Genomic DNA, 23,117 nt, shown 5'->3' with positions numbered 1-23,117 from the left:
TGAAACCTTGATTAAATATGACACCCACAATATGTCCTCATCATCAGATCTACACAATTTGTCCTGAAATTGCATTTACAGTATTGACGATCTTTTCTCTATCGGCTACTGATTTACTGTAGCTGATTTGGCAGACATCATTATCAAGAGTTTATAAAAAGAATCTCATAATTTTGATAAGGTGTTCAGTTCATTCAGGTGGACATAATTGTGATATGTCACTTTGATTTTACCTGAGCTCAATGCTTTGTTGTGTCTGATGACGCTGCAGAGCACCTGTCAAATATTAGATTGATTCGTGCTGCAGATGAAATGGATTTCTAGCTTCTTGTTTAAAGTTTGGAAAATGAACCAAGCCCTTTTCAGCACTTGTAATGAAGAGTTGTTACAAGAAATAACCACTCTTCATGAACAAACTTTAATGAGTCCCGGAAAAGAACCTTCTTGTCATTTCAGCAGTATAGTGGAGAATGCCAGCAGTATATGTGGCCATTTCCGGATAGAGACCACATAGCTCTGGAGGTAGGAAGAATTGAAGACATATTTGGATATATTTAAATGGCCTGGAATGTGCTTGGTCTTAAAATAGCTGTTTTGGATAAACAGAAACCATAATGATACATGACTAACTTATGATTCAAGTTTAAACTGATCCTATAAAACTAAATCCTTTGACTTGGCCCTGCCACACTCTTTAACACACCGTTGATGCCTACAGTATCACATCATGGCATGGCATATGTGCGCACTGTATGCATGGATTTAAAAGCCAACATGTACATGTATTTAGGCAGCACACACTTGATTCCATATCCAGCTGATGAAGTCATTTTTATTTTAGAGACAACAATGCGTGTCATAGCGACACTAATAGCAACAATAATGGAGCTAAACGGCCTCCGATTGTGTTGCATAGTATCATATTACATTTTAATGCAGGCAAATTGGGCGCGCTCAGTGGCCTGATGATCCCGAGGAGAGACGACAAGTGTGAGGGGAGCGGAGGAATATCTCCAGCGCGGCGGCAAAGCAAAGTTAACCTCATTACAGATATGTGGCCATCAGCTTGTGAATGAGGGTGGGGTAGGGCCCTGGAGGAAACGCTACAGAAATATCTCCGAGAGTGCCAGGCTAAGCATGCGTGTGGCTGCTGTTTATGTAAATACAGTAAAGTGAGCTGGGAAGCTGCTCTCTTGTCTTTACTTAGTAGCTACAAATAAACAGACAGACGGACAGACAGACAGACTGAGAGAAGCTGCTCTCTTGTCTTTACTTAGTAGCTACAAATAAACAGACAGACAGACAAACATACTTATCTAGAATTTATTTTCTATTTTCCAACCGGTCAATGATGCTCTCATGCTGTTTTGGCAACACTGTTTGCGCACTGCCAAAGAGCAATAGAGAGATGCCATGCTATAATAACTGAAAGTCAAAGCCATCAAAACAATGATCACTGCCACCAAAGCATAAACAAATATAAAATACCAAAAATCACCATACTGCATCCAGATGATCAAGCATTAGACATTACTGTCCTGGTTGTGGATAACTTTATATGCCTTCACCATCTTAGCCTTCCTTCAATGACCTGAACCTGGAGACCTACAGTATTACTGTGAATTACTCCTCCTGAATAAAAATATCCAGCGGCTATCTAGCCCTCAGTAAACACAGACCAATAATTCAAACCAATAACTAAAATCTTCCTTAAGCAAACACACGGCAATATCTTAAGTAATACCACACAGAGAAAAGAAATGTGTGGATTAAATTAAATCTCAAATGTCAAGTCTTGGAACTAAACCAATGAAGATGAGAGGAGGGGGGATGAAAGGCGTTAGATTGGAACAGGATATATGTCTGTTTCGGAGGATATCTCTCCTCAGGCCTGGACCTCTCACACTCCATCCATTACCACTGATGTCTGATGGGGAACTTGGACTGGTCAGTTGGAAAATTACATTGTACTCACCTGGCCAATATGCTCCACTGACCCCCTAATCAGAACACCGGGTGCTGTCAATAGGATCTCTTTCATTTTCACCCACATTTGGAATTTCCCTTGAGTATGGTTGGGAGTGTTCTCTCTCTCTCTCTCTCTCTCTTTCTCTCTCTCTCTGTCTCTCGTGTGTGTGTGTTTGCACACGTCGGTGTGTATACACATAATGTGTGATTGACACTGGAAGTAATAGGTTGCAGACGTATTTTCACAAACTTTCTTTAATGGGTCTTTGCACTTTGAGGTCAGACGAGTCATTCTCCAGAGGACATCCCCTAGTTTTATGTCCAACGCCAGACAACTTTTTGCACTACACAAACACAGTGTCTTGAAACGGCAAGAAATGTGCAAAAGTTAACAGAGTCATACCTATCTGCAGTGGTTCAAAAAGAATGGTCTCAAAGTGTAGTAGATCTGTTGGACATTTGATCACATTTTGCCTTTAAAGTGTCCATGAATAAGTCAGCAGATGATGACCGATATCATTTCATCCGCTCTTATCTACTGAGGCTTAGCCTGGCATTACCTGTAGCTTTGATGTGCACGCCACAGTCATTTCTCACTTAGATTGACAATTTAAGAAACTAGCTTATTTAATTACATGATTTATGACATGTGATAAATATATTTTACGTCACATAATTATGTGTGTGTGTGTGTGTGTGTGTGTGTGTGTGTATGTGTGTGTGTGTGTGTGTGTGTGTGTGAGGTGTACAGCTTCAGTCCTTAGCCACATGGATGTTGATAGCTCCGCAGCACTTTCCCAGGCTGCTAAAGAAGGGGGCGATGAGGATGTCCAGCACGCTCCCCCACACCACCTTGACCCAGTGCATGTTGATCAGCGCCAGCTGCACACAGGGCATGATCAGCCTGGAGAGAGAGAGAGAGAGAGACGGGAGAGCAACGCACATGTGAAATGCCGTTGGAATAGGAACTGGTCTGTGCCGTTTTCTCATCACAGCTAATGTCAATCAGCCTCGTTGTCACGACAGGCGCGATGAAGGAGCAGATAAGTCGCCTCACACACATTCTGTCTGATAATTAATTAACTATTATAAATATGATATAATACATTAATAAAAAATGTCCCTCACTCACCTTCATACAGTAACTCCCACCTAACACAATTCACGTCCCACTTCATTCACATTTGTTCTCCACTCATGAGTAGCTGTACCCATGTAGGCTACTTTAAATGAATTACACTATCAAACAGCACAAGGCACTTTCACCATGTGTTCTTTCCATTTGCATAGTAAATAAGAAGCTCTGTGTAATCTTGTACTTCTCTCACCATATATGCAGGCAGCTGAGGATGGCGAAGAGGATACCAGCGACCAGTGAGATGGGGACGGCCAGCAGGAGAGATATGAGACGGTAGAACCAGAGGCGGGACACCTCAAACAGCGCGTTGCTCCAGAGCCAGACCTTATCAAAGCTGCGCACAGACGGGGGCTCCGCAATCACGTCCTCAAAGGTGACCTGCAGTGACAGGTGTTGACCATCAGGGAGGCACCAAGCAACGAGCACTGTTCGTGAATTTTGATCATCACAACATTAAGCTTGTGTTTGAGAACACACAGTGATTGTCCCTGATGTAAATGATAAACAAAGAGGCAATGTTTGGGCTGACTGATGATGTCCCACACTCAGGGAGACAGACCAGACTGCTCAGATCAGGAGTCGTTATTCCATGGCAGCCAGATAGCCAACCAACACTGAGATGTACCGGTAATTAGCCCCCAGAAACACCAGTTTTAATCCAGGGACATGAAATTAAGACACAGAGGTGCTACAATCTGCCACTAGAGGGCACTATAGCTCCATATGTCTAGTGCCTGTTCAGCCTCTCACAGTTCCTGAAATTACAAGTTTCATCTGATGTTGAGAGGCTAAAAGTTGTTGTTGATGTGATGGATCTTCAGTATTAGAAATCTTTCCATATTTTAAAATTAAAGCCCACGTAACATTGTTATTGTTTCATTATTATGACCATTGGTTTTTGAGATACAGTGGAAGAGGTGGTTACCTTAAGGCATTTGTTGACTCCCTTAGGGTCCCTGTCTTTCACCAAAGGCTGGACACTGCTTGGAGTGGACGTGGCGTCTCCTTCAGGGTCCCCCTCCCGCTGTCCCGTACTCTGCTCCTCCGGGGCCACGTCTTCCTCTGGCCCGGGGTCAGGAGCCGAGTACACCCCCGGCTGCTCCCACAGCTCGGACCTCAGCTGCTGCTCAAGGCTCTCCAGGTCGATCCTGGTCTCGGCCGGAGAATCTGTCCTGTCCACATCCATGTCCGCGCGCGCGTGTGTGTGTGTGTGTGTGTGCACGGCGTGGTGCGGCGCAGCGTTAAAGATGGGGCATGGAGGGAACGCGACTGAGGAGACCAGAAGGGTGAGTTGCAGCTTGTTGTCTGACAGGTCATCTACACTCTTCTCCCTGCGAGAGGCAGGTCGCTCACACCAGAGTGGGACATTGTGGACGCATGACTCCACTCTCCTCCAGAATGTCCCACTCTGTGCTTACGGCTGCCGCCACCCAAACCTCTCCAGCGATTCATTAGGGCCTGCATGAGAAACAGCACACTGTGGAAACCAATTAGTGCCATGAGCATAATGTGGCTGAACGTGTACTTTAGTGATGGTGAAATACCTCCACTCGTACTAGACTCTAGTATACTCCACTACTATACTCATAAACTAGAGCTTATAAACTAGTTTAACTAAAGTATATCAGAGATCTCTTACACCAGGGGGTTTCATCTGATTGTGAACCAGGGACCACCATTCTGACTAATTACGCAACCCCAGGAACACCACTGAATAAAAATACTGATTCCCACATTGCAACTACATTACTGAATCCATGGTCACGGACCACTAGCAAAGTCCTCACGGAGCACAAGTGGGCCGCGGACCACTGGTTGAAAACCCCTGTCTTACACAATTATTGCTTAAAATGTGGCTGCTTTTTACACAAAGTTGAAAATGAGCTGCACTTCCAGGTTTACTGCCACTACATGCCTCCTCAGGTGAGATGGAGTTAAAACTAAAGTGCTTCATCAACAGGATCAACTTTGGGAGTTCCTGTTTTTCTTTATCAGGGCTGTTTGGAAATTCCATGTCTGTCTGTCAGCTGTTCCTCACTGAAAACCTTCTCAGCCACCAAGTCAGTCAAGTCAAGTCAAGTTTATTTATATAGCGCATTTCATACACAGAGGTCATTCGATGTGCTTTACATAAACAAAACCAAACAATAATAACAAATAAAAGCATAAAAGGGCAATATAGTCAAAGAATAGTTCAAAAGGTAAAGATCATAATAAAAAGAAAACATAAAACACACACAGTAAAATCATTTAAAAACAGAGAATGATTAAAAAGACAAAAAGACACAAGGTAGAATAATTTTCAAGACAGACACCATCTGCCTCATATCACAGTGTACAGCGCTCTCTGCTGGTCAGGCTTGGAATAAGGTTCAATCTTTAACCAAGCAGTCTACAAGCCCTGTGAAAAAACCTTTCTCACTTTTTTTGCACACACAAACATCAACTCTAAATATCCCACGTACAACAACTGAATTTGGTAAGACTGCTTTTAGCTATGCTGCTCCTTGGTGTTGGAATTTGCTCCAAAAAGTTTTGAAGCTTTCTGTTTTTATCCCACTTGGACATTTTAAACAGTTACTTAAACGATCCATATCTGAACAGTGCACATGCTTCCAATGACCCCTTTATGTGATTTTTATATACCAAATCTGAACAATGCACATGCTTCCAATGACCCCTTTATGTGATTTTTATATTGTTTTTACATGTACTGTAAATCTGTTTTGCTTGTTGTGTCACTGGCTTGTGTCGCTGTTTTTTTGGTCTGTCTAGTCCTCATGTCTTTCTTTTATGTTATTCTGTCCTTATTAGTCTGTCTTGTCATCAATGTTTCTGTGTAACTTGTGTATCTGTTGCCCCAGGGCTCCCTTGTAAAAGAGATTTGAATATCTCAATGGGACATCACCTGGTAAAATAAAGAATAAAAAAAATAAATAAATAAAACACACACACACACATACACACATACACACAGCCACTAATTTCAGTGTGTTACCATACAAGACCATATTTCACTGACGGCACAGAGCAGCACATAAGTATTTTCATTTTTATGAAGGTCATTTGTAATAGACGTCTGAAGTTCGCCTACAAAAAAGAACCAAAACGGCCATCTTTGCCCATATAAGGAGTTCCGGTTGTTAATTGAAGCTAACTACCTATGGCAAGTTGCATTGCAAGTTAGCTCTGGGGTAGCAAAAATCTAAGTGTGCCGCCTTCACGTACCGGAGATCACAGTATCCACTCGAAGGCAGAGGACAAAAGTGTGTTCAGGAAAACGTCTGCATTTCAGAACTTTTCATCCCCGCGAGAGTTTAACAGGTGCGATAATTCAAAATCCCCATGTTATTTTCCCATAGGAAAAATTGCCAGATACCGGATGTCAAAGATGGCAGCTTTTTTGTAGGCGAACTTCAGAGGTCTATACTGAGCCTTTGAGGAGATGCTGATGTCATGTGAGTACCATCAGTGCTTCAGTATCTGAGCGAGTGTATCAAGGTGACAGATCAGAGCAGGGACACACAGGCTCAATCATGGAGCTTATGAGGGGGGTTGGGTTCAAGTGCCTCTGGTTCCAGTGTGCATTTGAACAACAAAATAGCATCTCCATTGTCCACCCCCTCATCACCTGGTAGATGCTGGACACATATTATCATGCACCGATTCAGCGCTCTCAAAAGGTTTCTGCCCACAGCCCCATCCTCTGGACTGAATGACATCTCCTCTCCTCATTACTCCCTCCTTCCCCTTTGTTCTTCTGTGTCCTCTCCATTTTCCGAGGGCCATTATTCTTTTTGTTTACTCTCTTTTTTTCTCCTCATGGCTGTCAGTGTTGGGCTTTTATTATTGTACTCAGCATTGTCATTTAAATATGCACATCACAAAAGAAAAACCGGTCAAGCAACAACTGAAGGCCAAACCTTTAAAACAGAGATGGAATGGAGAAAATGGAAATACAAATTTCAGTGAGTTTAGGGCACCCTTTTGTCCTTCAGTCATGGAGGTTGGTCAGTTTCACGTATCAGTGGTCTTTTTTAGACTGGTCACTGTCAGCCTGTGTATCCCCTAGCAACAGAGCATCTAGCGTTAATGTGCGCTCCGTGTCCGAACATGCTTGACCTCAGTGCAAGTGCTTATTCCCCAGAGTGGGCTCTGCACCTCCGCCATCCTCTGAGGCTCCTAGGAGCATCCACAGAGAGAGCCGCCAAACTGCGGAGGCTTGGGAAGCCGGGGGTGGGGAGGTGGAGGGTGGGGGGGTCAACGCCGATGACGCTGAGATGCACAGGCAGAGCAAATTCATAGTCTTTTAGGAAAATCTGCTTTCTCTGACCCTTGGACCCATTAACAGATCACCTTCCTTCCTCTATTAATAGCGTGTGTTGGCCTTGACAGTGTTTGTGGGCAAGGTTTTTTTTTCACTGGAAAAAAATCCACTAATCCCTCCCAGATAGCCCAGGGAAAACAGCTATGACCTGTCTAGTTAAGAGTCTACTTCATTGTTTGAACTACTGATATCCACATCCACAGCTGTTATTGGATGCTATACCCACCATGTGTACCAAGGTGTCATTTTGTAAGATGAGGCATAATGCAATTGAGCTGAATAATCCATCCAATCTCTTTCAACTACTGAATGTCATATGAATGACCTGAAACATTTCCAATGAACTGGAGCATTGTGGATATCATCACCATCAAACGTATTTTATGATGTGATGGGGGATATCTAAAATACATTAATATCAATATAATTTAAACACACTCACACTGGATCACACTGGTGACAAAGTGTATTAGTAGTCTAGTAGATTAGTGCTATCCATTATTATTTGATTGTGTTTATTATTGGGTCTAAATTAAACTAAATGTGTTAATTGCTGTGTTGACTGAAGAAACTACTGGGAAGCACACTTTAATAGGCTACAGACAGATCTCACTGTTGTGTTGTGTCACTCTGCTCTTAGACTGCTGCCACTGCTGAGTGTGGGAGAAATCAGATCCTCCCTTTGCTTTACCTCCACAAAGACCACACATTCTGTACAACTGCATGTCAGTCTAAACCACGTAGAGTCACAAATAACACCACACAAGTCAGATCACTAATTAGAAACAATTAGCTGACCCTGGGGTTCACTTAGTGATATCTATCTTGGAAAGATGTTCCTCGAAATGCACAGATAGATATCTGCACATCAAGGTTATGTGATATTGTGAGTCAAAAAGATCTGAATACATCACACATCATAGCCTATATGATCATTATCATTATATCATCAGTGTGTTTCAGGTTTTTGACTGTGCAGTTGAGAGTGATTAACTCATGAGCAAAGTTTTGTAGGAAAAACGAACAGACGCAGCGCAGATAAAACGGTGATCTACTTAAAAGTCCCGGACAATTCCATGATAGCACAGCTTCCGCATGGCTACCCCTGCAGCTTAAGTGGGTCTGATTTGCGAACTCGGAGTACCGTGTCCCGCCATGCCACACCTGCTGCTCTAGATGTTTCTGTAGCCATGGAACATCAGAACAGTCTGCCACAGACAACCAGTGAGCGGATTTACTTGGCTTTGATCCCCAATCTTAGCCTGGCCCTTACCGCCTGTGACTACGAATTCTCTTCGTCATACAGTCTGGAACAAAGTAATAATAATCTGTCTCCGTAATGGACGGATGCTTATTTTGAGGTTTAAAATCATTGGAGTTCCCTTAACCAATCAGCAACGTTTGGTAATGACGTGTGCTGTGCGCCGGAGTTCAGGCTTTTACGCTTACCACTTCCGCTTCAGGCTCTTCTGCAGTAGGAGTTAAGTCTTATAGAGACGAATGACCCATTAGACCAGCCTCAGACGAGTCCAGGAAGTGACGTCAATTCCAGAAATAAGTACATAATTTACTTTACTCTTTATGGAGAATACAGTTGGAAAAAACGTGTTTTCTTTTACAGTTCATGGAAAAAATAGTCACATTAGGTAGAATCTTTTTATTATTATTCGTAATTCACATGTATTTATTAAATAATCGATCGCGACTGACTGTCCACGTGATCTGCCAGTCAGCTGGGAGGAGCTCGTGACTCACGCATAGGGACTCACGGCAGATATTGCGCGAAATGTTGGTTTATTTAAATGTTAGTATCGTTTAGATGTACTTCCTATTCATTAACATGAACATGATGACTGACTAAATAAATGACTACGATGTTTAATAAACCATTGTAGGCATACAAGTTATATCACATCAATTAGTTTTCTGTAGGCTAGGCTAGTGTGACATGCTTTACACTAGGCTACAGCATAAAAATAGGCTCAACAATAGGCTATCAACACGTTTGCAGTATCACTGTTGCAGAAATCACATACAAGAAAGCATCCTCTTGATTGTTTGTACATTTTTGCATATTCCAACATAAGGAAGCAGCATGAGGAAACTTGTCGTTTTTCTGCCTTATTTTCTAACTACTTTTATGAGTCTGCAGTATCACCGAGTACAGCTGTTACAAGAGGGTCTGGCGTCCCTTTGTTATGACGCAACTTCCTGCGACGGTCATTCGTCGGAAAATGACTTAACTCCCTCTCCTCTTCTGCTCAGTAGTAAACAGACCGCTGGCTAGTATGCAGGCTACCTGACCGCTAGGGCAGTCTCTTCGTAGTGGATATATCTCTAACTTGCGCCAGCCACAGACCGAGAGTTGTATACCAAAAGCGTCACGTCGCCGAGATTATATCAGCTCTTGTCACACCAGTTTTCCCTGTTATCTCTTCTCGCCGCTTATCAGACGATTGTTGTTCTACGCAGCCCGGTGACTTCGTCGGAGCTTACTTTGTTCTCCACGGGCTGTTCAGACTACACTCTCGGATAAGTTGGATTGTACTGACGACCTACGTGTTATTTAACCTGGAGCTTGCCTCGGCATAAAACAACGCAGCCTACCTTGAGCCACGCTCGGTGACTGGCTAACGTTACTGTCCACAAGCACGGTAGCCTCGCCTGGAGCCCAGCTCGGCCACAGGCTAGCCTCTCTCAAACACAAACACGGAGCGGTTTACCTTGAGCCCAGTTCAGTAACCGCTAGTCCCAGTCAAGCACAATCACAGCAGCCTTATCTTGAGCTCCGCTCGGTAACAGGCTAGCTCACGTCAAGACACACCGCCTCGCCTTGAGCCCCGCTCGGTAGGGTAGCTAACATTCCATTCCTTAAGTAGGCCTAGGCATATGCCACATTGATTTTGTTAAGGTAATTTGAGAGTAGGGTGGAGAATAACGAGCAGCAAACGTTTATTTGAAAACATGATAAGTAGTGATGCATGTAGTAGCCTACACTTGTGCGTTTAGGTTTAGCTATCACCATCTGATAAATCAAACTTTTCCCAAAGCCAGTTGGAAGGAGAGTTATAAGACGTCCTTGCCATTTATAAAATTGACAAGACAAGCCTCTTGTTCCTGCTTTAATTGCGTAATGCCCTCGAGAGTTGAGACAACTTCGTGGATAGCTTCGTGGATAGCTTCTCTTCCTCCGTCGCCATTGTTGCTATGCTGTTGAACTACAAGCTTCGCTGGACTACAAGCAACTCGGCAGGCAAGTTCCGCGTCATAACTCAACTGTTCGCTGATTGGCGCGGTCGTACGCGAACCGCATACTGTCGGTTGGGCCAGACTACGTGCGAGGCTGAAATCAAATTTTGGCCGGAAGTACGTAGGATGGTAACACCAGGCTACCCCAATCTGACCTGATGGTTAAAATCGTACACTTCATTGACATATGCCTACCTGCTTGGGCGTAGCACCAAATTCTGGGCCCTATGCACAAGTGGTGGCCATGCCCCCCCCCCCCCCCCCCCCCTATATATGTACTGTATAACAGAAAATAATCTTATTACCCAAGACTTCACTGAATTTCTGTTTTATTTGAAGAATGTTTAAAAGCTAGAACATGAAATGAATGAAAACACTTTTGGCTGAGAGAACAGCTATCTATACAAATATAACACTTTTGGCTGAGAGAACAGCTATCTATAGCTAACTGAGTGTGATGCGTTTCACAAGTTAGCTACTAATTTGACAGCCTTTCCTCATGAACCTATATAACATTGAGCCTACTAAGTTAAGCTATTAGCTCATAATAATTTTCGAATTAGTAGGCTATTGAAATGTTGTGGTAGGTTATAACTCAGGCATCATGTTATTTCTAATTTTGTGTTAATGCTGTTTTAGCACTGATAATCGCGGATTCGCGGTGGTATTGAAGTGTTTTGTAACCTTCAGGAGTTAATTTCATTTGTAGACTGTTGCTTTCACATTGGGCTCACCTTTCTTGGGAAAGAAGGCTGTTAACACTTGTTTTCCCTCATTTCTTTTTTTCTCCCTTTCTTGCCTCTCTTTTCTTTTCTGGGAACCGGATTTAGCTTTCCTAGACTTAGACATCTTCACACCTTGACAGTCTGCATTGCCGTTTCGGCAGAATGAACGTTACTTCAAAAATGCGCCTAGCAAGGGAAGGCGGACTGAACCATTTCGTGCAAGGGAGAGGGTGCCTGCCCTTAAACAATGTTGGCTTGGACACAATTTAATACATCAATCAACTGATGCATTTACCCGAAATATTTGCATCTATATTAGTTAATAACATTTATTAAGATCTTTAAATTAAGGAAATTATTTATTATTAAGGAAAATAAAATTCAACTCCTTAGGGGCCCTCCCCCCACTTGGGGCCCGGGTAATTTATTCCCACTTGTCCCCCCACTACGACGCCCTTGCCTACCTGTCAACAATCCCGTTTTTCCCGGGTTTCTCCCGTATTTCAAGGTCATCTCCCAGCACCCTCCCTTTTTGTTATTTCTCCCGGAAAACTCCCGTAATTTGCATGGCCATCAAACTTCATTTTAAAATCATTGATGCATTCAGGTTGCCAGATTGTGTATGAAATACACCATACACACGATCACTTAGTTTCAATTTCAACCGTTTTGTCATAGCCTAGGCTAAAACCTGGCAACCCAAAACCCAAATAAGGAAGCGGGTGCCAACTGCGCAGCCTGAGTCTCGTCGTAAGCAAGCGGGCTAGATGAATGGCCTACTCCAGGAACTAGCTGTTGTGAAATTGTTGGGAATTTAATTGATTAACACATCACATAAACTGTTATTGAGTGTTGTTGATACACTGAACTTGTTCCCTCGGAACCAAATCTGACAGCAAGCAGCTTTGGAGTTTTGGAAGTAGGCCTAGGCTGCAGGCAGCTGTATACATAACTGGCATGCGTAAGGTAATGGTAAGTAAGCAACGGAAATGCAGTGTTGAAACACGTGTATGAAACGTATTAAATATGCAAACACTGGTTTTCTTGATGCCCTGGACTTCCCTACTCTTTCTCAAGAAGACATGGAAACTCTGGAGAGACCATTAGAGTTAGAGGAGTTTATAGTGCCCTAATGTCTATGCAAAGTGGGAAAACTGCTGGCCCAGATGGGCTGCCCATTGAAATATATAAGACCTTTAAAGATATGTTGATTCCCCACTTATTCAATATGCTTGAAGAAGCCTTCAGAACAGACTCCTTACCACCTTCCTTCTCTACAGCCCTCATTACTACTATATTAAAACCTGGTAAGCCACCTACTAAATGTGAATCTTACCGACCCATATCTCTTCTAAACTCAGACATGAAACTAATTGCTAAAGTCATTGCACAGAGATTAGAGAAACTCCTACCTAGTCTGATTCACGAAGATCAAAATGGATTTGTAGTAGGAAGACAAGCTTTTCACAATCTTAGAAGAGTCTTAAATATTATTAATATAGAAAATGGACGCCCTGATGTGGCCCTACTCTCCTTGGATTGTGAGAAGGCCTTTGATAGGCTGGAATGGCCATATCTATTTGATATACTTCCTAGATTTGGCCTGGGACAAAATATTATTAAATGGGTGAAGTTATTATACAATAGACCCACTGCAGCAGTCTTGACAAACTCTATGACGTCCAACCCATTCAAACTTACCAGAGGAACACGTCAAGGATGTCCACTGTCGCCCCTTTTGTTTGTAATGTCCATAGAACCACTGGCCCTAACAATCAGATCACACCCGCTGATACGGGGAGTAACAATAGGAAGCTGTGAACACAGAATTAGCCTTTTTGCAGACGACATCATACTCTTTTTAAAAAACCTGGCACAATCCCTTCCTGCCTTTCTTCACACAATAGCAACCTTTGGGAAAATCTCTGGCTATAAAGTTAACAAAACCAAGTCTAATATTATGTTTCTGAATGACAAAGAAAGAAACAAACCAACAGTGGGGAACGAATTTCATAACGCATCCAAGGGCTTTAAGTACCTGGGGATACAGGTCACCCCCAAAATACATATAGTCTCAGAAAATGATAACCCAATTCTATCTTCAACCAGTAATACTCTGAAGAGATGGTCAGATCTCCCCATATCTCTAATTGGTCGTGTAAACATAATCAAAATGAATATCTTACCAAAATTCTTGTATCTTTTTCAATCTATCCCACTTAGTCCCCCACCTACCCTATTCCCTAAATTGAAGGAATTAATAACTAATTTCATTTGGAATAACAGGCGCCTAAGACTTAGGATGTCCTTACTTTATCTGCCTTATGATAGAGGGGGCCTACAAGTGCCTAACTTTCTATGGTATTACTGGGCAGCCCAGATTAAGGCAATCATGCATTGGTTCTCAAATGAACCAAAAAATTCCTGGGTTGAAATAGAAAATTGCACCACATCCACCTTGCCACTAAAATTATACTTATTTTCTGATTCATTAAAAAACCTGTTAAAGAACACACACAACCCCTTCGTTAAAAACTCCATCATAGTCTGGCACAAAGTGCAATCACATTTGGGCATTGACCCAGATCTGTCAGGGTTCACCCCAATTTGGGGAAACCACCGATTTCCAGCAGGAAGAAACAACTTAGGGTTCAAATCATGGGCAATGAAAGGAATTAGTAAAATTAGGGACATGTACAATGCAGATAAGGTATTGTATAGCTTTGAGGAATTACATGGTGCTTACAATATACCAAAGAACCACTTCTTCAAATATTTGCAAATTAGGAGCTATATTTTGAAAAAATACAAACAACAGATAAACAAACCACCACTGTCCAGTCTTGAAGAGGCTGTACTAAATTATATGCATAGACGTTGTCAGGTTTCGGTTACTTATAGCTTAATTGTGGAAAACTCCAATGAATCTTCAAATGAAAAGAGAATGAAGTGGTCCAGTGACACAGAAATTTCTGAGGATGAATGGAAAACGGTGTGTCACACAGCACAGACTCAAACTATCAATAGCAGATTTAAACTTATACAGTACAAATGGATTATGCGCACATATATGACTCCTTCCCTATTGCACCGCTTCAACAACAACAACCCTGACCTCTGCATTAAGTGTGGTCTAGAGGAGGGCACACTTTATCACTGCCTGTGGACCTGCCCTAAAATTAGGGAATGTTGGGAAAAGGTAATAGAACGAGTCTCTGAGATTAGCTCCACCAGATTGCCCGTCTGTCCTAAGTTGTTCATTCTAGGGCTTGTTCCAACAGACTTAAGACTGTCGAATGCAGATAAAAAGATGGTATATATGTGCTCATTACAAGCTAAACACTGTATTGCCATATCATGGAAAGCTATGGAAGCACCGTCTGTCAATGCTTGGTTCAAGACCCTGTCTAACACTCTGGCCATGGAAAAAATGACTTATGCTAAAAAGGGGAAGCTACAAAGTTTCTACAAAGTATGGGAACAATTTACAAACTTCTTGGAAAGCCAGCAAGATGTACAAGATGCATAGGTTATATATTTCAACTTTCTGATTATGTAATACAGATATTGTAAGAGGTTTTTTTTTTTTTTTTTCCTTTTTTCTCTTTACTGTTGTTTTGTTTCTGTTTTTTATTTTAAAAAAGTATTTTCCGTCTATGTGCTAAGCATATATGTTTGTTGTTTGTTGTTGTTGTTGTAAAAGTTGAAAATTGTAATAAATAAAATTCTAAAAAAAAAATAAAAATATGCAAACACAGATCCGGTATAAACACTGACCCCCCCCCAAAAAAATCTCCCGTTTTCTGAAAGCTAAATGTTGACAGGTGGTCATACCTGTTTGAGGCCACTATCCAATCCACCCAGAAGACAAAAAAAGCATTTGTACTGTATTTGTGTTTGTGAGGTTTGCAAGCCTTTCTGTCTTGTTCTCCCTCTGTATTCCTACTGTATATGGTCCTTCAGACCCAAGAATATGTCCTTTATATAGCTCACGCTAAGGACACGCTTCTCTCTCACACTTTAATAATTTGCCTTTAATCTTCATCACAGTGTCTCCTCTCCAGATGCTATTTTGGTCTGGCTCTGATCCTGATAGGGACACTCAAGTTTATGAATGCCCGACCACATTATACAGTCTCTTTCTAACACATGTACGTGCACACACACACACACACACACACACACACACACACACACACACACACACACACACACACACACAGTTCCTAATGTCTAAACGGTCTCAATTTGTTTTATTGCCTGAAGAGGTGAACCCAAGCTTAATTGACAAATGACAACAGCGGACAGTAACCATAGCAACCAGTACCTCCTCAGATAATTCACTCCCAAGGAGCTGTTTGAAACATGGACAAAAACAAAAACAACTCATCACATATAAAGGTCTTACCTACAACAGAAACAAACAATTTTCTTCATTTCAGTGTTACATAGTTTGTAGTTTAAATTCACACAAAACATTTGGTAGAAAATAATATGGTAAAGCCAGTTAATTTGTTATACAACGGGGTAAATGTTTACTTCAATATAATTCAATAGGCTATTCAAGTGGTAAAACAAAGAAGATTCTAGGCACAATTGTAATTTCTCCCAAACACAAATTTAACTGTCTGATTTTTTGTCTGTTTTTTTAGGACATAGATGTGACTGATGCCAACATTTGTATACATGTTCAGATGGTCACTGTAAACCCATTAAACATTCATCAAACCCCCAGCAGCACACATTTATAAAACTAAGACTTTGACAATTATGTATTGAATTGGGAGAGAGAGAGAGAGATGTGTGCATTGTGAATAGAGAGGTTGTCTGATAATCCAGGATATCACAGTGGGGTTTCTGCCATTTCATGCATGCGGAGGATAATCCCTAGATCAGGGGTATTCAATTAATTTGGTGATGGCTGCCCTAGATGAACCAGTAAGATGCAGTGTGTGTGTGTGTGTCCTCAGGCCAATTTAAGACGTGTCCTCTAGGCTGTGTACTGGTCACAGGTGATGCAAACTAAAGGACAAAACACACAACAAAAGTTATGTAACGGCTACATGCTGAGGTGAGGCTGGAGATGCCTGAGAGCAGGACGGCCATCATCACTGTTTGCTGTGGACAAACTCTCATCATCTGCATTTTTGGTCTCTATTTACCATGGTGCTACACAAATAGGAAAAGACCATAAAATGACACAGTGATATCTCTCTCAGGGCACTTTCATTGCTCCATAATGATTTCCTCTGTCCTTTGGTGTGTACACCCACTGACACGCACGCACGCACACACACACACACACACACACTTACTCTCAAAACACTACTGGACCTCTGAAACTAGAGAGAGAGAGGGCTCTTGCGTCTTGTCTGTCCACTTCCACAGTGTTGATGCAAGGCAGTGAGTAATGCTCAAGGCCAATGAGGAGTTGTCAGACTGCTGGCGTCATGTCTGAAGTCAAGGCTTCACCAAACCCAGCACCTTAGCACTACAGTATGGGAGCTCCAGCCAAGTGGAATAACAGCGATGACAGAGAACAGATGGCAAAGTTTGATAAATAATAGATTGCTATATCTCTCCAAAATTGATAAGGGATACTATATATGTCAGCATTTTGTGTTTATTTGATAAATAATAAATTGTTACACCTCCCCAAAATTTACAAGGGATACGGTATATCTCATTTTATATTTGTTTAATAAATAATAGATATCTTGTTTAACAAATACAATACATATATAAGTTGAGCAGGTTCATAATATTTGTTTAAATTGATCGCAATGATGACGTATAAAGAGAAACATTTTTAATGTTCCATGAGAAGAACAGCTTCACTTCAAGCGTACAGTATTGGGTAAGCAGTGAACACTGAGGTGGTAATAGTTTAAATGAAACGCTTAACTTCAGTTCATCAGCGCTGAAATACCTGGAGAAACTGTGTTCATAGATTAACACATTGAGATCTGACAGTTGTTATGGATGAATAACAATGTTACTACAGGGCAATTTCATCTTGGCTGACAGTTTCTGTGACTATATTAAAGATTAAAAAAGGTTATGGCAATATGCAAAAAACAAATGGTCCAAGTGTCTTCTGTCCAGGACAGCACATCTCCTTGGAAAAAAGAGAGATTTGACAGTATGAGGTGCTGCTAGAACTGCTTTGCAAAGCACTCCCTAACATGCTCCGAACAGAATTCACATGCAGTCAGATACAGGACGCTCCCTGTATTCACATGAAGCCAACTATGTGATATCCTCTGTGACCCATGATTGAGTGTCCAGACAAATTTCAACAAAGTGTATGCGGCACCTTGGCATTCAGTGACATTATAAAAAACCACATGGGGTTGGAGGTGCGGGGGGCAAACCGGTCAGCTGTACTCCTCTGGGATCTGTCCAGGGATCCTCACCTCTTGGTCCAGCGTGTTCCTGGGGCTGGAGTTGGTGCAGCTGGAGCGTGTCTCGGCCGTGGTGCTGGTCCTCTGCAGGAACTGGAGGAAGTTCTCCTGGAGCGAGCCCTCGTGGCTGGACGCGGCCAGCTCTGCGGGCCGGCCGGTGCAGCAGCGTCGCAGGCGCACCAGCTGCTCGCGGATCTGCCGGTTCAGCATGCCGTAGAAGAAGGGGTTGACGGCAAACGAGGAGTAGGCCAGCCAGGTGACCACCTCCTCGATGTCGCCAGGGCTCTGCACCGGAGCGGTGAGTGACAGGTGCAGGTGGAAGGCGAAGTAAGGGAGCCAGCAGACCAGGAACTGGCCCACGATGACCGCCAGCGTGAGCGCGGCCTTGCCGCCGCCGAACACGCGCTCCGGGGAGAGCCGCTGCGGGAGGTTGCGCGTGGTGGTGATGATAGTGGTCTGGCTGCTGATGGAGTCCGAGCGGCGCTTGACCGCGGCGCTGGCGGCCCACGTGGGCACAGGCACCTGCTGGCGGGAGGCCACGCGCGCCACCTTGTAGACGTTGCAGTAGACGGCGAAGATGACCACAGCGGGCAGCAGGAAGCACAGCACGCTGAAGAGGACAGCGAACACCTTCCTCAGGCGGCTGTGGCTCCAGTGGAGGGAGCAGTGGGCCGCCGCAATGGAGCTCTGGTGGCCGTAGGCCGGCCAGCCGAACAGCGTCACCAGGGCCAGCAAGATGGACTTGACCCAGATGAAGACCATGACCCCGACGGCCAGGTTGAGGGTCATCTTCACCTCGTAGCGCATGGGGTGGACGATGTAGTAGTAGCGCTCCACGCTGATGGCGGTGACGGTGAGGATGGACGCGCAGATGAGGAACACGTTGAGGAAGATGTACACCTGGCACTCCAGCACCGTGAAGGAGACCGTGCCGAAGTAGGGCGAGCTCGAGATGATGCCCAGGGGCATGAGCAGCACGGCGCACAGCAGGTCCACCGCGCACAGGTGGCACACGAAGGCAAACTTCTTCATGTGCGGCGCGCGGGCGATGGCCACCATGACGCCTGTGTTGCCTAGCAACGCAGCCAAGTTGAGCGTCACCATGCAGAAGAGCCCCACCAGGTCCTTCATCTGTGACTGCGAGGTGGTGACCACCTCCATACTGGGCGGCGTGAGACGCGTGGGGGCCCACAGGCTGGTTGTGGCGTTTGGCACGGACGGGTAGGTCACAGGACTCTGCATTGGACCTGACCAAGCTTTTGCCATCATTGGACCTTCCTCTGCATTCTCCATTGTTCAGAATATGGCCAGTGACTCAGAACGCCATCACGGCACTTCACTCTCCAGACCCTCTGTGCAGGACTTGGAGACTGAATCAATCAAAGATTTAAAAAAAAAATACTGCTTAGAACATTTTTACAATGGGAGAAAAACATTTAACACTTGAAGTTTATTCAGAGCAAATCCTTTCTAAAGGAACAGGTGTGTATGACAAATATATAGGAGCAGAGATTTACCTCACACTTTCAATATATAATAGACAGCTCTTCAGGGGTAACTGGCCTCCTTAGAGCAGATTGTTATTTTGCATATTTTAAACAATGGTACAATTATATGTGGTATTATGCCATATAATTACATAGCTGAAATACATTCTGCATTTTGGTGTATAATCAAAGAGAAATCATGTCATGAAAGCGCACAATGGGAGAAGAAATGTGATGCATTGTAGGGTATTTTTAGTCTATTTTTGTAGTCTTCTATATGACTATTCCTCAGTTGGCCTAATAGTAGTAAATTATGGTTAACATGTTTTATTTACCATAATTTGTTCAATCTTAATAATCAATCTTAATAAGTCATGACTATTTGAATAATTAAAAAAAAAAAAGAATAATACTGACCATGGTCACCAATGCATGAAAAATCCATATTTCTGTTGTGTGTTCCTGTATATCTCACTGTTTGTGTGGTAAGAGGATAATCGCAAATTACTCCATAAATGTAAATTATCTTTGCAGGGCAAGAGGCGGCCTATGGAGGGATTGCTGTATATTTCAAAGCCATGACATCTCTGTTACGTGTGTCCTCTTTTCTAACCCTTAATCTAGAACATCAGAGCCAAAATATGTAATACTGAGATGTTCTGGTGGATGGTTTCACACATTAATGCTGGCCTTGTATCCAAAGGCTCATCCTCTGAATCATTTCTATCAATAGACGCACGTGGTCTTTAAAATTCTTTGTGAATGCAATGCTCACCTCAAGCCAGTGGCACAATTTAATATTCAGATGTAGCACAGTTTAATATGAAGATCAGTTCAGTGATGGACACAGCTCTGTGATCCATACGGGTTCACAGACTGATTTATGGGCCCCTTGTTTTGTCTCTGTCATCAAGGACAAATCAAGATGGGAGACACTGTAGGTGTTCTATTTTACATGTCTCTCAAAAACAAAGAGCTGAGAACACAAACAGTCCTATCTCCCCCTTCAGTAATGTGCCAGCTCCTTTCACCCAACTCAAGAATAATATGTTTTTGCACTGGATTACCTTCCGTAATCAATAATGTTAGCGGGTGGGATTGTCTTTTGCGGTCAGTGATGTGGTCATGCATGAGTCACACGATTGTCCCTAGGTCATCAACCAACCCATGACCTTCCCTCCTCAAGGCCACTCTTCTTCTCTAATGACCCCTCAGATCTGCTCCCTCGTAACAAAATATACTACCCAGAATATTAGAAACCTTTCAGCCCTTTCACATTTGATAAAGTAAAATAACATGGAAAACCTGCAAATAATAAGAAATTCTGAGAAACAGTGGATGTCTTTTCTATTCTATTATCAATGAATGTACAGCATAGAGATGAAAGATACTCAGCATGAAGGTTCATTCCTTTGTATCATTTGATAAACAGCAAGGCCTAGGTAGAACATGCATACGTCTACTTCAACATACAGATCGACTCGTTCTCTTACCTTTCCCATCTTCTGTCCATTGAGAGCACAGTAAGATTCCACAAATCCACATGTTCTGAACAGTACCTATATGTCACCCAGTGATGTTAACTCAAATGATCTACTGGAAGAAAACTACCATTTAACTAATGAAGTTTCCGGTCATTTCCATTGAAGAGAACTTCCCAAGGTCAGTCCGCCGGCCCGGTCTATTCATGGAGCTGGTCGTTTCCCTGCACCGGAGTGATAAAAGATCACAGGGCCGATGGCCTGCCTCGGCAAGCCCAGCTGTGGGGGCCTGAGCAGCGGTCGCCTGGTCTGGGCTGGTGCCCCACACAAAGCCTGTCCTGATGCTGCTATTTGTGAGGCTCGGCCTGACGGGCTCAGATAAGGTGCGAGGGCCAGGAGGAGACGCTCCACTGGTGCGCTGATCAACACTCTCAGTAGTGCAGAGAAGCGCCTGTGACCCTGAGGATGTGTGAGGGACCTGTGATGCGGCTCGCTCTCCCCATCCCTCCTCCTCCTCCTGCTGCTCTCGTCTCTTCTCTTCGCTCACTCCCTCACTGTGTATGGCAGTGACTGTCACACATTGTGTGCCTTGCTGATTCCCCCCCCCCCTTCTCTCGGATAGACACATGCTCCTCTGTCCCTTTGACAGGCAGATGTCCCCTGGGTCCTATAGTGCACCACATCACTGACACCAATTTCAGACTCACCATTGCAAATTTAACATGAGACACTTTTTTGTGAGTTCCCTGCTAAACCAGTTAACTTAATGGAAACACTTTATATAGATACTGTATACCTTGTACATGTCATTAATAATGACTTTTAACAACATTTCTAACCACAGTTAACAGAGGTACGCAAGTAATAATTTTATCTGGTAGTGTACAGAACAATGTTTTCGTTTGGTAAGTGCATTAAAAACTGCTTTATGACATAATGTCTTGGTGACAGTGGAATGCTATTACATTGCATCATGGGAGTCCTTTGGCCCTTCCCCCCAACACTGACATCACATGAACATTTTTAAAAAAGACACTTAAAATATTCTATGCTCTAAAGTTCCTAAACTGAAAACATAACTAAATGCAGAATGAGCATAATGGTTCCTCTACTAGAAATGCAGCTCTGGTTTTAAAAGATTGATCAGGCAGCCTCACATTGATTTAACAGTTTAATGGACATCAACAGTGCCATCTTATGGTCAGTTTTAACAAGGGTTAAAGGCAGAATCACAACCATAGTATTCCCTGGTACCCAATGACAGAAAACATTTTAAAGGCAATCTCTGTGCCTTGGTTTACTTTGTGAACCAAGTGTCTTCAGTGTAATAAGAATACAACCTCATGCTGGTTGATTCAACTCTACTATGCATCAAACAAACAAACAAAAATCCTCCTGCATAAACTCTTGTATGCATAAAGCCTCATCGTCTACCTGGCAACTTTGAAAACAACAAAAAGGAAATTACTAAAATAAAACCTTCATATACAGCATTAGGCTAGACTAATATAAAGAAATAAGGAGCAGTCATAGACCATCAAACAGTGTAAGCCTTGCTTAGTTTTCTGTCTGACTTTAAAGTGTGCAATATGAGAAAATATTTCAATGAGACACATAACTTCTCTTACTTCAACACCAGGCTTTGCTGGAAGACATAGTCAGTTATCATACTGTAAGTGAATATTGCACTTGGGTCAATAGCTAAACTAAATGTAAAAAGTGACCAGAATCATCAGATATGAAGAGAAAAGGCACAGAGGACTAAAAGCAGATACGTGAGGATTTCCTCCCGTGTGACCTGACTGCGTGTCAGGATGGGGGCTTTACATGCGGAGCTTGAGCAGGTAGCGAATGCGACACTGGCTCTCCTTATAAATGAGATACTCGCTGTTGCTGAAGCTGCTGTCCTTGTACTGGGGCTGCTTTTTGGCACGGCCATGGGGAACAGCCACCTTCTTGCCATCCAGAGTGATGAAGACGTCCTTGGAAGGATCTGAATAAAGGCGGCAACAACAACAACCACACACACACACACACACACACACACGTACACACCAAAAAAACACAAGTCCTTCATTTGTCCTACAACAGGTGGATTCCAAAATGTACGTACAAAACTTTACTCAGAAACACTAACTAATAGACCAAGCATTTCAAACTGATGTAGAATTTAAACAGATGGCATTACTGTTCAAAAGGATGATCATCTTATCTGAACTCATCCATGGGAACCGTAGAGCTTCTCCAGGACAGCTCTTGTAGTGTTTCATGGTTTTTGGTCATGCTGGCCTGATTTTCAGATGGTGATGATGCCGCCGACCAATCAGTTTGGCAATAG

The 23,117-nt window shown here is 43.0% G+C and overlaps 3 protein-coding genes across 3 annotated transcripts in view; all 3 read right to left on the bottom strand.

The window, feature by feature from the left end:
• Nucleotides 1–2,721: 2,721 nt before the first annotated feature.
• Nucleotides 2,722–4,292, bottom strand: LOC143104896 (caveolin-2-like). Its single transcript, XM_076269228.1, has 3 exons — nucleotides 4,032–4,292; nucleotides 3,297–3,484; nucleotides 2,722–2,872 (listed from the first exon to the last, which is right to left on the bottom strand). The coding sequence occupies exons 1-3, from the start codon at nucleotides 4,290–4,292 to the stop codon at nucleotides 2,722–2,724; spliced, it is 600 nt and encodes a 199-aa protein (XP_076125343.1).
• A 13,492-nt stretch (nucleotides 4,293–17,784) lies between these two features.
• gpr61l (G protein-coupled receptor 61-like) lies at nucleotides 17,785–19,104 on the bottom strand. Its single transcript, XM_076269226.1, has one exon. The coding sequence runs from the start codon at nucleotides 19,102–19,104 to the stop codon at nucleotides 17,785–17,787; it is 1,320 nt and encodes a 439-aa protein (XP_076125341.1).
• Nucleotides 19,105–21,937: 2,833 nt separating this feature from the next.
• The window catches only part of parp3 (poly (ADP-ribose) polymerase family, member 3), a 46,845-nt gene continuing 45,665 nt past the window's right edge, over nucleotides 21,938–23,117 (bottom strand). The window contains exon 11 of the mRNA XM_076267563.1: nucleotides 21,938–22,772. Within this exon, the coding sequence (XP_076123678.1) occupies nucleotides 22,603–22,772 (170 nt within the window). The 3' untranslated portion in view covers nucleotides 21,938–22,602. The remainder of the gene's footprint in view (nucleotides 22,773–23,117) is intronic.

The sequence above is a fragment of the Alosa pseudoharengus genome, unplaced genomic scaffold (genome assembly GCF_046254945.1).
Source record: "Alosa pseudoharengus isolate Yale_2024_CS ecotype anadromous, Long Island Sound unplaced genomic scaffold, YU_APseudo_1.1 YU_APseudo_1.1_scf_5, whole genome shotgun sequence".
Classification (NCBI taxonomy): domain Eukaryota; kingdom Metazoa; phylum Chordata; class Actinopteri; order Clupeiformes; family Clupeidae; genus Alosa; species Alosa pseudoharengus.
The sequence above is the reverse complement of the archived record's forward strand: the minus strand, read 5'-3'. Positions and strand labels throughout refer to the sequence as shown.

Bases quoted from the DNA above. Each gene is read 5' to 3' on its own strand.
- gpr61l (XM_076269226.1), bottom strand. From the start codon at position 19,104: ATGGAGAATGCAGAGGAAGGTCCAATGATGGCAAAAGCTTGGTCAGGT.
- LOC143104896 (XM_076269228.1), bottom strand. From the start codon at position 4,292: ATGGATGTGGACAGGACAGATTCTCCGGCCGAGACCAGGATCGACCTG. The intron at 3,485-4,031 runs GTAACCACCTCT...CTGTCACTGCAG, and splicing joins GAGTCAACAAATGCCTTAAG to GTCACCTTTGAGGACGTGAT. The intron at 2,873-3,296 runs GTGAGAGAAGTA...CTCTCTCTCCAG, and splicing joins CTCAGCTGCCTGCATATATG to GCTGATCATGCCCTGTGTGC.